The 14,371-nt window shown below is 48.2% G+C and overlaps 2 protein-coding genes across 3 annotated transcripts in view; one reads left to right on the top strand and one right to left on the bottom strand.

Moving 5' to 3' along the window:
- DOCK1 (dedicator of cytokinesis 1) overlaps nucleotides 1–14,371 on the bottom strand; it is a 414,563-nt gene that overhangs the window by 253,533 nt on the left and 146,659 nt on the right. The window lies entirely within an intron of this gene.
- The window catches only part of INSYN2A (inhibitory synaptic factor 2A), a 39,457-nt gene continuing 26,725 nt past the window's right edge, over nucleotides 1,640–14,371 (top strand). For both annotated transcript variants that reach the window (XM_006737563.3, XM_081823305.1), the window contains exon 1: nucleotides 1,640–2,877. In XM_006737563.3, the coding sequence (XP_006737626.2) occupies nucleotides 1,658–2,877 (1,220 nt within the window). In that variant the 5' untranslated portion in view covers nucleotides 1,640–1,657. The remainder of the gene's footprint in view (nucleotides 2,878–14,371) is intronic.

Below are 14,371 nucleotides of genomic sequence, written 5' to 3' on the forward strand. Positions count from 1 at the left end.
CCTGTGATGAGAGGCCAGGTTAACGGGGTCCCCGGACTGCAGGGAGAGGAAGTTCTAGAACACACTCTCACATGAGGACTCTGGGCTTCTCCCCACTTTTTTCCTTCACCGGACCACCATGCCCACTGGCCTGCAATCTTAACCCAGTAAGAACTAAGGCTATGGGGGAGGTGTCTTGCCTGTTTGTTGGACATCTGACATTATGAGAAACAGCATGAACTCAGGATCCTGCTCCTGCCTGTATGTCCTACTTGCTGTGTGATATTAATGAGTGACATCATCTCTCTGAACCCCACTTTGCTCCTTCAAATGGGACTGAATGGCACTGAAGGGGTTAGGTGTAGCCTTCACACATCAGCGGAGCTCCCTGTGGCCCACACACTCAATGACATCTGGAGTGGCCGCCACCAGTCACCCGGTTCCTTGTCCGGAGAAGTGCTCCTGGAGGTTTCAGTCCTGGGTCCACCGGCTCCGTAGGTCTGTCGACGGGTGGACTGGGCAGTGCAGCCTGGGCCTGTTCCTGTTCAGCTAGCTCATGCCTGTGACCTTGCCTCTCTCGACAGGGAGCTCCAACGCCAGGCCCCTGCACACCCCAGTCCCTCCCATCTGACTATCTTCTTCTCAAACACTAACTCACAAGCAACATAACTATATTTTCTTCCTTTAAGTTCAGCCCGCAAGAAAATTCTTCCACGTGCAATGAGCAGCTGTGAATCTGCCTGATAAAGTGAAGGCATTTACCCCACTGGTATTCCCCAGAGGGATCATCGGCCACCTGCACCTTTTTAGATGCATTTAATAATTCAGCCCAAGATGAATTTGCATGATTAACATAAAGCCTTGTGATTTTATTTTCTTTCAGGACTTAAATACTGAAACAACCACCATTGTTTTCATTTTCAGAGGTTGTGATCAAAACACAAAACTTGATTCTAGAATGAATAATTTCTTTAAAAAAAAAAAGTATTTTCAAATACCACTCTCCGTAAAATGCAAAGAAAAGAGTGATAGATGCAGGGAAACCCATGTTCTCTCTAGGGCTAGTGTTAACCCATTAGAAGCAAGGCACACCACAAAGATTAATCCTTTCCAGTCCTCCCATCGAGCAGTATGCCCCACTGTCCCATGACATCTGTAATGGCTAAGACAAATACATTTATCTCAGTCCCTCATGCAGGGCTCTCCATATTGATCTGATCAGGACCTAGAATCACCAATAAGAAAACAGCAGTTCTCTTGGATTCCAATAATAGATTAATCACGTCATCCTCAAAAACTTAGTAAAAACCCAAACCGAGTAAGATGCATTTGGAAAACCATCTGCCTATGAAGTGGGGACGTGTATGTGAAATGATAATTTGCAAAGCGGAAGAGGCAGCGTCGTTGGGCTTCTTGATGAATATAGTAAAACAGGTTTGTCTAATGGGGAAACATGCATTACTATCAAAAGAAACGAGTGTATCCCACATGGAAAAGCAAGCAGGCTTTAATATCTGAGAAGCATTTCAAGCTGTGCCTGCCAGCAATTCTCCGCCTGATTTTCCTTAACATAAAGGCCAACCTCACCTGTTTAAAAATAATTAGGAAGCAGGCAGTAGTAACGTTCGCTCAAAGTTTGTGCTGCCTGTGGGTTCGCGTGTGGGTTTCTATTTCACTGATGCCTGTGTTGATGTTTCTGAACGCAGGAATCATGGTCAGTAAGGAAAGCGGCAAATGTGTCCTCACGACATCAGAGAGTGAGGTGGAGCCTGCCGCCGGCCTGGCCCTGGAGATGAAGTATGCCCTGGATCCCAACCGGCAGATTAAAAAACGGAATAAAGCCCTCCAGGTGCGGTTTAAGGATATCTGCGAGGCGCAGAATGAGCGGAGGGACACGCAGCTCTCGGCGGGACAGCCGGGCGAGAAGCGGGAGGCCAAGCCCGTATCCTACAGGGCAGCCTACCGCAAGTACATGACCGTGCCCGCCCGGAGGTCCATCCCCAATGTCACCAAGAGCACAGGCGTGCAGACCTCGCCAGACCTGAAAAAGTGTTACCAGACCTTCCCTCTGGACCGCAAGAAAGGGAATCTCAAAAGCATCCCCGCTGCGGATGCCTTTAAAGGTCACAACAATGGGTTTGCAGTGGATGCGAAGGAGAAGCTCGAGGAAGGACCCGGGGAGGAGGCCCGGCCGTGCGGTGCCGGCCGGGTGCACAGGACGGCAGCCTTGGTTTTCCACTCCGATGAACACATGAACGCGCTGGACCAGCCTGCCGGGGTCTACTGTGCAGAGCCATGCAGAAACCCTGACGTGCACAGCTGCCGAGATGAGCCTCTCCAAAACTCCGCCCGGCCTCCCTCCCAGGAGCCTGATTACCAGCTGCACGGGAAAGCAAAGCACGACAGGGCGACACCGGACACCGAGGAAGCCGCCCTGTCGGCCCACGGGACTGTGTTTAAAACCGAGGTGGCCACCGTTTATGCACCTGCCTCCAGCGCAAAGGCCCCCGAGGCTGCCTTGTCAAACTCTGCCGCCACGAGCGAGCGGCCCCTCTGCCCGGCGGCCGACCAGGAGCGGAGGAGAGCCTCGCGTCTCAATGCGCTCCAGGGTCCCCAGGGCCCCGAGGCGGCCTGCTCGCCCCCGATGCGGTGCCTGTCCCCCGAACGTAGCGAGCAGCCCCCGCAGACTCGAGCCCCGCCGGGGGAGGACAGCCAGCCTTGTCCCACGGCCGCCGCTGTGGGTGAAGAATGCCGACAAATCGTGCCTCACACGGAAGTCGTCGATCTGAAAGCACAGCTGCAGGTGATGGAGGACCTGATCAGCTCCAGCCAAGAAACCATCAAAGTGCTCTTGGGGGTCATTCAGGAGTTGGAGAAAGGAGAGGCCCATCGGGAAGGGTATGTATGCCCACGTTTCTCATGAAGCTGGGCGGGCTCACCACCCCCAGGGTCCCTCCGTAGCCTCCAATGCCCAGATGCGTAGCAAGACTAATGCCAGCATTTCTGTGAACAGTTGATAGTCTGAGGGCAGCGCAAGCTCAGAGGGTCCCAGTTTACTTTATAAGGCTAGGCTTCACTGCATACTCGCCGTAAAGATTCACTTGGTGGTTGGCATTCATCTGCCTGGCCTGGAATTCAAGTCCTGTACCTCTCTTTTGAATGCATGAATTGATGGGCCTTAACTTCGTATGCCCTAGGACGAAAGGTTTAGGATATGAAGTATAATAGGTAGGCCAGCCCAAAATATCTAAGTAAGAAACCACTCGCCTCTTAGGAATCATATTTCGGAAGAGAAAAGAAAGAAGTGAAATGGCATTCTGCAAAGCAGATGCTGACTTGGTTATATTAAATCATTAGAATAACACTGATATTCAGGACTGTACAAGGTTTCGCACAATAGAGGGTATGTTTCTCTGTCCCGCCGTGGAGCTCCTAGAAGCAATGTGTACCCTCAGGCAAGCCCTCTCTGTGTGTGATTAGGAGACAGTACTTTCCTCCCGAGGGTCTCATGCGTGGAGCTGGGCTACAGACAGAATCATATCCAGTCGGCAGCCAACACCGTCCAGCCTTGGTAACAGATTGCTAAACTGTGTTTCCCATCTTTTGAACTTAAAACTGTGCAGCGGCAAATTTAAAAGCAAATGACCTAATGGTAGGATGCTAGCCTTGAGCCCCTCAGCCAGGAAGGCTCGTGGGGGCCTGGCAGTGTTCTTCGCTGAAACCAGGGTGCCAGGAGTACTCCAGTTCCAAGCTTCTCGAAACAGTACACACGGCTTACTGGCCTTCATCTTGACTGCCAGGTTTTCTGTTTCCCATTTCCCCTTGACACTGTCTGGATTCCCTGCAGCCCATGATCTGGAGGTGGGATCTGAGGGAGGGCCCTACTGCCTCATGGGGTTAGTTCCCCACCCTGGGGGTCCTACCCCTGGTGAAGTGAGCTAGCAGCCAGTAAGAAGGGAAGCCAAGAAATGCATCGTCAGGGCAGCAGACCATCGGTAAACAGAAGTTTCCTCAAGAGGACTTCTGTGATTCAGTTATACGGTGTTTGCGTATTGCAAACAAGGGGGAGGAAACAGTCTCCACGGTCAAAGGTAGCAGGTGAGGCTTAGGCCCTGGCTCCAGAGGCAAGGTGCCCGGTGCGGGCTCTGGACCTGGTTTCCGGCTTCTCCAGCATAGTGCAGGTGGCCCATCTACAAGAGGAGTTGATCCCCAATAACTCGCCCCCCCTCCCCGTACAGAGTATCGTTTCCAGTCGATGGTGTTCAGCTGCTGGCCATCAGTGGTAACCTAACATTACAGAATGTTTTCAAAAGGCCTCTTTCAGTCTTGGGTGTACATTTCCATTTTCATCCCATTTCAGTCATTTGGACTTGAATACGTACCCATCCCGAAACAACACACTCAAGTGGGTCTACAAGGGATTGGTCAATCAGGAGACCACAATCCCACAGAAGAATTAAAAGCCCAAACAGGGACCAGATCATCACTGACTTCGATATGGCTTGTAGTGACTGAAATCAGACAGCAAAATAGAAGATATCAACATTACTCGCTGGGGGGGAAAAAAAGTCATCGAATGGTATAAAGCCAAACACATATGCTAAATAAATGTGTATGCTCACCAGGGTAGGTGCCGAACTAAAACCCTGCCAAGGCTGAACACCCACGAACACCCCAGGAAAGGAGAACCATGTTGAGCTGCAGGCTCCTTACACTATAACAACTGTAGAGATTTGTTTTAAATGGGATCCTCTGAGTTCTCTGCAACCCTGCCAGGCGACACAGTGCTCCTGCACTTACTGAGACATCTTTAGGTGGGAACTCTGACTCCGAGGATGTGGGGCAAGGGCTACACCCCTCTGTGCCCCATTGCTTCACCTGTAAGTGGGAGATCATCATTCATCCTACAGATGGAGGGAGAGGATGACTTGGGGTGACCCTCTAATGCAGTCAGCCCAGTGCCAGGTGCATCTGAATGGGTTGAGATCTGCAGTGGCATGAGTATTGATTGGTCTGGCTGGTCAAAGATGCTGGGGTTTGGGGAACACTTAGCAGCCCCACATCTGAGTTCAGTGTGACGAATGTACCTCCACACTCCCAGCACACAGGCTGCCATCAGTATTCTTCCTACAAGCCCTGAGCTGCTCGGTCCAGTGCAGTACCCACCAGCCACGAGTGGCTACTGAAATTCAAATTCAGATTAATTATAATTGCAAATTCAGTTCTTCGGTTGTACTGCCAACATCTCAGGTGCCCGAGAGCCAATGTGATGACTGGTCACTGCATAGCACACAGAGCATTGCCGTAGTCACAAGAAGTCCTTCAGCCTGGTCTCCCCAAAACGGGGCACAGTGCCTGGCTCCTAACCGTGTTAGGACTGAGCACTAGAGATCAAGGCAAACGGTGAGCGGACTTTAAAATCAATCCCTAGTTCAGCTGCTGCCTGCTCAGGACAAGCTCGCTGCAGAAAGGCAGTCCCGTATCCCACATCTGTCCCAGAGCCTTCCTTCTCACCTCTGTCTCTGAGCCCTCTGGACTCAGATCACAGTGAGTCAAGTAGTTTCAAACCCCAAGGTCACCCTGAAGGTGGCCCCTCTTGCCAATGCCCAAGGCCATTAATTTGGTCAAAACTCCCACTTCCATCATTTTTCAGTGTCAGGATGTGAGGGGATGTGAGCCTCGCAGGTGCGCAGAGAAGGGGCAACCTCCTTTCCCGGGTGTCTGAGGCCAGCACAGAGCGGAGGGTGGAAGACAGGTGTGCTGGTACATCTTTATCAACTGGTTTGGTAGGGGGTGGATAGCATTTGCTGATTTCCATGGTGTAAATATTGCTACCATGGCCAATTTCAACCAGCTCACAAAATCCTGAAACTTGACCATTCTGCCCCTACAAGGGCATGATGGGCATGCCCCAGGATGGTCACTCTAAAGGAGGACTTACTTTATGTACCCCATCTGAGCCAGGGAATAAGGTGTTCTCCTTGCATCTCATGGTAAAAAAAAAACAGGAAAACTTACTCTACTTTCCACAATTATACAGTCATTATGTAACATGACAAAGAATTTCATGACCAAGTTAAAAAGATCTGTACAGTTTTCCTTGGAAAATATTCTAGAGTTTAAAAAGTCATCAACAGTAGAGAATGCTCAGAAGCTGGGTAAAATTTCTCTGCTCACCTTCTACCCTCAATTAAGCAAGGAGAACCTACTCTGTCAAGAATTTACCTGCATCGGAAGGGGATCCAGTGAGAACAGGCATCTTACATGCACTGTGGAGCCCAGGACTTTGAATCCCACTGACAGATTCTGCCTCTACACCCACGTTGCATGCGGAGGCCATGGGCTTGCTCTGGTGTAGGATGTTAGGACAAAGCCAGGGAAGGCAATACTCTTTGCACTTGGCTAGGTTCCATGGGCCAACTTACGTTTCTTGAAGTACACTGAATGTATAACCTTTTTTTGTAGGACTTCCTTTCACTAGTGAGTCTGGACAAACTGCATATTGAGTCTGTCAGACAAGCCTACTGAAAGAGTTGTTTAGTGCATGGGAATTCCGGGGTCACCAACCCCAACCACATTCAGGAGCTTCCAAATTATTTTTCATGCGATTCATTCATCTCATTTGCTTATGTCAATTTCCAAGAGGCCTTGGCAGAGTGTTTTCAGCTTAGGGAAGCTCCACCTTCATCTTATACAAAACAAGGCTACTAGAAGCTTAAAGACGATGTCTGCAAAGCTAGTCACAGAGAGCAACAAACAGCAGGCATCGAGGAAAGGCCATGTCCTAATGTGAGCACTGCATTCCATAAGGAGATAGCTGTGCAAAAAGTATTCAAAATCATGCCTTTCGGGCCCTTGTAAAACGTTTGGGCAGATCACTAACATCGCTCGCTTCATGCAGTGAGGGCAGCATTTGGTCACTGTGCTGGTATGAATGTCAGGCATGATCCTGCTTATTTCAGAGCTCTCAGTATTATTCTTGTCTCTTCCCAGGAAGTTCAGGGTCACACAGGCTGCCTCAGTAGGCCACTAATATAGTCGCTGAAGGCTGCAAACCAGGCAAACGGGGCACTGAATTTAAAAACCCAAGTACTTCTTATAACAGCCATAATTCCCCAGAACAGCCAGCAGCTGCTGGGCAGGAGACCCTCTGACTCACGGGCTGCAGGTCCAAAGTGCTCCCCGTGTGCACTCACCAGCAACTGCATGGGCACTCCATGGGAAGATGGTTATTTACTTCTAAGACTGCACCCCAACACTCTTGAGTGTCTTCATGGGTTCCGTGGTCGGTGACAGCCTAATGAGACTCAGCTATTCGGAGAAGACCCAAAAACTACATGAGAAGCTTTAGTCGAACTGTCATGCATGAGGGCACGATCTGCTGTTGCCCAGAGTCAAGTAGGCTCTTTCACTGGTCACATCTCTCCCGGCGTCAGCTAGGTGTTACCTGCAGGCTTGGGTATTGGGAGAGGCAGGGAGAGAGCAGAACCCACGCCATTCTGGGCCATCAAGTGTGATGGATTGGCAGAGATGAAATCTGAAAGCCCGGAGGCTTTGCAGCTGTACTGAATCAGAGCAAATGTGAGACCATCACTTAAAAGAAGCAAAACCTCAACAACAAACCAGCCCAAGGACTCCAGCAGCTTGCAAGGAGGGCTGTAAACCCAGCGACCCAGTCTCCCGTTCATCCCTGCTATGGCTCCCGGAGTCCTGTCCAGCCGCTTCAGCCTCACCGAGAAGGAGTATTTCTCTGTGACGTGAGGTCCAGGGCACACACGGAGAGCAAAGAAAAATAAGCCAACGGAATCCCCCCAGAGATCAGGGGCCCTTTGAGGGCAGTGCTCACAGCAGCTTTGAAGACAAAGGAGGTAGGAATAAAGACCTGAGGGCAGCAACAAGTTAATGTAAACCCAGTGTGGAATCCTGTGTTGTTGGCCCAGCTTTGCTTTTCTTTTAATCACTAAAGCAAGGGGGCCGGCCACGCAGCGGATGAAGGTATGTGCAGACACTCACATCCAGAGGGGGGAAAAAAAAATCAGGCTTTCAGGATCTATGGTTATTTGAAGACCTCAGCATCACCTTTTGGCCTGGCAGATGTTGGCACGCCTTTGGGCCAGATAGCAAATGTTTTTGGATTTGAAGGCCACACCGTCTACGTTCAAACGATTTGGCTCTGCCACCGTATCGTGAATGCAGCCAGAGACAGTATGTGTACAAATGAGGATACGCAGCCAGGAGCCAGGTCCAGGCCACAGGCAGAGTGCGCTGACTTGTGCCACACGGTCGTATAGAAAACCAGGTCAGAAGATGGGGAGGGACGATCCCAGGTGCGTGACTGCCAGACTGACAGGCGTACCATTCACTCACCTGTTCAGAGGGCCTCTACCAAGAGTCTCCTTGTGTTGAGCCCTGTGCCAGGCAAGGAGGGGATACAAGTCAGATGAGCTCAGGGCCCCACTCTGACGCATCCCCAGGTCACTGATGATCACTTTGTTCAAGCCTCCACCTGACTGTTCATCCTCAGCCCACACAGCCTTCAGCATTCTGCCTGCGGACTCCGTGCGTGTTATTCACATCTGTGTAATTTGTATGTATGATACATACATGACGGCATGTCTTTAAAACATGAGAAAGGTCTCACTCTCCCACCAGCAGGAAGAAGAGGTCATCACAGCACATAATTGTGCGCCGTGACTTGCTGTCACCCCGATAAGCTACGTGGACAGAAATGATACACTTGCTTTATCTTATGTCCCTGTACTGACAAATCACTCGGAAATCAGGCACGCTTCAGAAGGACCTGTCAGGGAAGGAGAAATCTCTCCGAATTTTCCTTAATTATCTATGCCCAAACAGAATAAATACTGCATCACAATTACAGAGGAAGCATAAGGGGACAACTGAAGTCGCAGAGCAGAAAGACCCAACACGGAAACCCGCACACCACTGTGGTGGCAGCCAGGGCACGAACACGGGAATCACGAAGGTCTCCACGTGAGATTCGGACTAGGAACTTCCCAGAACCGCCCTCCAAGAGCCGAAGGAAAGGCTGGGCACAGTAAGGCAGGTCCATCTCAGTGTGATCGGGCCCCCTCTGGAGGGATGCTTAGCTTGTTCTGGCCAAAACCCACCCACTGACCGAGATGGACGTCTTCCACCTGGTTAGCTGGCGGGCCCCGATTTGAAGAGGGCAGGTGGGTGACATTTGTGGCTCTGCAAACATCCCTTGTGGGTCTCCTCTGGAAGGAATGCCGTGTGCTGCCTTCCCGGGCGGCTGGCACGATGCATCACAAAAACGCAGGGCACTGTGAGCAGCAAAGGGAAAGCAGCACCCAGCATGGAGACCAGGAGCAAAAAGGTCCTTATTCCCTGCCAAAGGCACTCCTGCCCCTCGGCGCTCCCTATCTGAACAGGAGGAAAATGTCAGCACTTCGTTTTCTAATCTTGATAAATCAGTTTCGGTGTCTCTGCACATCTGTCGTCACCCAAACATTCCAGCCAGCCGACTGAGGTCTGCCTCCCGCTCAGTCCGTTTTCCCGTTTTCCGGGAGTGAGATCCAGGAGGGGAGCCGAGTGGAACGACCCGGGCTCTGCAGTCAGCCAGTCCTGAGTTGGCAACTTTGCTCTGCCCCTCTCTGCCCCAGCTGTGCTTAGGCACGGTCATTAACCTCTCTGAACTTCAGCTTCTTCCTCTATAAAAGGGAGCTAAGAATACCTGCCCGCGGGCTTCTCAAATACAGAGGACAAGGCTCTCAATCCAGGGTTGTGTCTGCACTCAGTAGAAGTTACCTCCTTCCAAGTTACTTTGTTACTGAGAAGCAGCCTTCCAAGAGCTCAAGTGGGGGAGGTTGAGCAAGGGGCAAGCCTAAACGCTTTCAAGCGAGATCTTCCTGCTTCATGATACAGGCTGGTTTCTTTCTGAGGTTAGGAGGGAGGGAGGATTACTAAGGGAGACATCAGCTCTGTGTTCGTTTTCAGGGACATGCACAGGCCACGCGGATCTGGTGTCATGGTCAAGGCAGGGTGCGGAGTTGGGAAACACAGTTGGTCCTAGCTCATCTCCCAGCTACCTGTTCCCCTATGAAAGGACAGTCCGGATGAGTCAAGGGACGTCAGAGCTCCTTTCTGCTCTAAGAACAAATCCTCCAGAGAGGCCTAACAACATCATCGTTTCAGCCACTGCCTTATATAAAAGTTGACAGAGAGAGAGAAAGAATAAAGCAACAGAACCCTCTCTACGGACGTCCTTCAATAAATGCATCCAGGGATCCCACTGTCGTATTTTCTTGTCTACTGACACTTTACTTCTTATCTCTTCAGCTGCTACACATGCTCGAATTGGCTTCTGTCCTTTTTGGGTGCCATCCTTTGAACAGATTTCAGAAACACCTTTCCGTTTTCCTTTTCTGTTGCAACTAATGGCTTTCATATACCTGTGATCAAATATTCAAGTTTAAAGTCTCCAGTATATGTTTTATGATTTTGCAATGGAAGCACAGATCATGTACTCTCCAGCATTCTCTTCGCTTAATGCACAGGGCCGTGGTCTTTTCTACTTTTTTTTAAGTTCTTGAAAAATAATAAGCCTTTCCATCCTTAATATGAAAAATGAAGCAAATATATTTGTAAGAATATAAAACACGTTCCAAATTCTTGCTTTGGGCTTCATGCAGGTATCACACATACTTGAAAATGTAATTTAAATAATCTTCCTGTGCAGAATGCCAAAATAGATGTCAAATACCTCCCCGGCCTTTTAAGTTGGTAGGTGAATAAATGCCTCACCACAGAGTTACTAGGCAATCCAGACACTCCATTTGCAGATAAAATGAGCGATTCAAGGCATAACATGAACATTTATGGATTTGTATCCCAGAATTCGGGTTTTTTGGTTTTTTTTAAGAGATGAAATGCAAGTTCTAGCTTTCAAAACTTTTTAAAATCTGATAAAATTCTGCTAGGCTATGCAAAAATGGCTTGAGCTCTGTAGCCCATTGGATCTGTGGAAGAGTTCAGGGAAGTAGGCACAATACCCATAAAGTCCATCCATTTTGAGCACCTGCAACATGCAAGCATTCTGCGAGGATTTCACTGAATCCTCAAAATAACACTGAAGGTAGGAATTATCTGCACCAGAAAACTAAAGCCTGGCTATGCTCAGTGACATCCCCAAGGTCAGAAGGCGGTGAGAGATGGCAAAGGCAGACATTACATCTAGATCTCTGTCAGGCCCGAGCACTCGCCATCTCATCCTCTGAAAATGGCAAACCTGCTATATCCACACAGAATTAAAAAGCAGGCATTTTTGTTGCTACTGCAAACCCGGATTCTTCCTCTAACTTGAAGGGACTAAGAGGCTCTCGTGCCCAGAGCTGGTGAGATTTTTGCAAACTTACATTCTGGAGAAAGCAGAAAACACCTTTTAAAGGGATCCCAGTACTAAGGCATGTATTTAAGGATTCATAATCAGTAAGAGGAATGTCCTCTGTGAGGTAATTAAAAAAAAAAAAAAAATCAAAGCCACTGATCTTGAAGTCCAGGGACCTGAGTGCCAAGCACAAAATCTATCCATAGGCAACCTTCCTGGGGAGAACTCTTCAAAGCCTTCAGGTACCATCTGTCACGTCAGAGGCTCAGCACGTGCCCTCCTGGCTCTACCTTCCTCAAATATATGTCTAAATTCATGTGAACCACAAGCTGGAGGAAAGTTTTCAATGCAACAAAAATAAGCATGCGTGGATTCTAAAGGCCAGATCTGAAAGGACATTTGTGAGAATCGAGCTCCTAGGCACCAAAAATGGACTAAATTTTTTCTCTCGACATCTCATTGGTTACAGCACTAGACTATCCCCCCAGATAAAAGTCTCATAATTGGACATCAAGAATCTTACAAATGATGACACCAAAAGTTAAAGATTTTAATCTTCAACTGCAAGATCTCTGAAGCGATTGCTTAAAGAAAACCAGCACAAGGTCAGACTTTTGAAACAAAGCACAGATGCTTCACAAAAAGTTCTGATTCAAAATTAACTAAACTGCTCTAATATATATATATATCTCAAAAGAAACTGTAAATCAAACATGAAGGGCTCTGTGGATATTTATGACCAGAACTACTAGCAAATGCACATTAATGCTTTCAAATTAAAACCTCTGGAAGTCAGACTCTATGGAAGAGAACTAGTACAGCAGAAACATGGCAAGCCACAGAAAGCTCTGCTTTAGTACAACGTACCCAGATCCCTATTCTCATTCTAGCTCAGTAGCCACTGCCACCATAATTCATTTTCATTAATTTTCAATAAATTATAGCTTAAGCTTTATCTGTCCTCCAGGAAAACAAGTTAATCAACTCAGCCTCAGCTCAGCCCTAAAAAGTTGTTTTCCTTATTAATAGCTATTCCTGGTGCCCTTTGGGGTGAGGGACTTGTTTGTCATCACGGTTACCGTTTTGCAACTTAGGACTGTAGAAAGAAAATGCAAGCTTTGCCCTGTTTGTAACATAACCAGGCAGTCCACGCACGAAATAATAATTACTATCTTCCCCAATTTTTACCTATGATGATTTTATATTATGGAAATATGATGATAAAACTCTAAAGAGAGAAGCCCTGCCCTAATAATAGTGTTTATCTCTGTGTCTGTCTCTGTCCAAGTCTGCATGTATTTCTGACAGTAATAATAATGGATATGCAATAATAATAATAGTATATTCCTGTTTCTTCATCAAGCATGGCTCTGTGTGGAGGCAAGTGAGCAGGGAGATGAGGCAGAGCCTTAGGGAGATGCAGAGAGGCACTGCTGGAGGTGAGGCAGAGGGCTGAGGCAGAAGCAAGAGACACCAGCTGGCTCCCAGAGACCCCTGCATGCTTGAAGCATCACACCAGCTGCCATGTACCTCCAATGGCCACCATTTTGTTTCACTTCATAATGAAAACAAGCATTGCAAGCTTCCTTAAAAGCCAGAGCCTCCTGAGAATTATAGGATCACCACATTTGGGGAGCTACTAGGCTAATAAAATTTAATTTGTCAATACCACATAAAGCACCTGCATTCATTATTAATCAGGTGTTTGTTTCTCACTGAAACTCGTTCACCAGGACTGCTTCTGAGATAAAGAAATGACATTTCCCAGGGATGAGGAGGGGGCTGGTTGAGATGTAGGCTGGGCCATTTATTTTAATATCTGGGTGTGGGAAGCAGAAGATGACTGACCTTTTCCACTTGTTGGGGAAATTTAAGATGGGATAATGTTAATACTTTGAGACAGATGTTCTCACCTGATCCAGCTGGAAACATCACAAAGCTGACCGTCCTATTTTCATTTCAGAAGCACAGGGTATGATGTCAGTTAACCCAGCAGGATACTCAGACACATTCTTTATTCATTCATTCATTCATTTATTCACTTATTCCCTCATTTTCTCATTCATTATTCAAAAAATATTTCTTGAGCATCCACTATACTTCACGCCCCAGTGCAAGCACTGAACGTTCATCAGGGAACAGACAGAAAAAAAATCTCTGCCCTCATGGTGCTGACATTGTCAGGGGGGAGACAGACTGAAAGCAAAATAATAACTAAAATGTATGGCACGTTCCATCTGGTAAGTGTTGTGGAAAGGTTGAAAGCAGAGAAGGAGGTACGGCACTTTCTGAGTCACAAAAGAAACAGGTATTTATGATGGACACCTCAAGCCCTGCTCCATGGAAAGTGCTTGTGAGCTCAGTGCCAGGACTGGGAAGATAAATCTGTGGCCACCAAGATGCTCTCAGCCACGTGGGACAAAAACACCTCATCACATCATTAGCATCCACCGAAAAATGGCTGCAAGAAAGCCACAGGCAGGGTGCTGGGAACCTGTCAGCAGATATGCTGAATTGCCTATGAGGGAACAGAGCATCTGGGCCAGAACAAGGATGTGCGTTTGAATGAGCGCAGAAACTGTCCCCAGCAACAGTTCTACATCTCTACTCGGTCGGCACAGAAGCAGCTCCTTCATATTGGAAACATATGTCCTCTAGATGTTCAGTGTCTTGAAGGTAAGGACTATGTTTTATTCACCCAAGCAACTGCCCCCCCAGGAAAAGGCCAAGCACCACGCTGGTGCTGAGGAAGCACTGGATGAGCTGTGACCATGCAAACAGGCTGAAGGCCAGCTAGTGGTCTGGTCTCATCTACGGCCAAACCCTTTAAGGTCTCTTAACTAGAAGATGAAACGGAAATAACCAGGATTAGGTTACTAGGATGTGTTTACTAAGATGACATGGGGCTTGCATGGGGAGATCGTTCTTCAAGGATTAACATCTCCATTCCTGGCTCGGAGAGAACAGGCTATGAAAAACTTTGAGAACTTTACCCTGTGGAATTTAAGAAACAAAACAGACGAT

This window comes from Leptonychotes weddellii, chromosome 6 (genome assembly GCF_054177405.1).
Source record: "Leptonychotes weddellii isolate Sample4059 chromosome 6, ASM5417740v2, whole genome shotgun sequence".
Classification (NCBI taxonomy): Eukaryota; Metazoa; Chordata; class Mammalia; order Carnivora; family Phocidae; genus Leptonychotes; species Leptonychotes weddellii.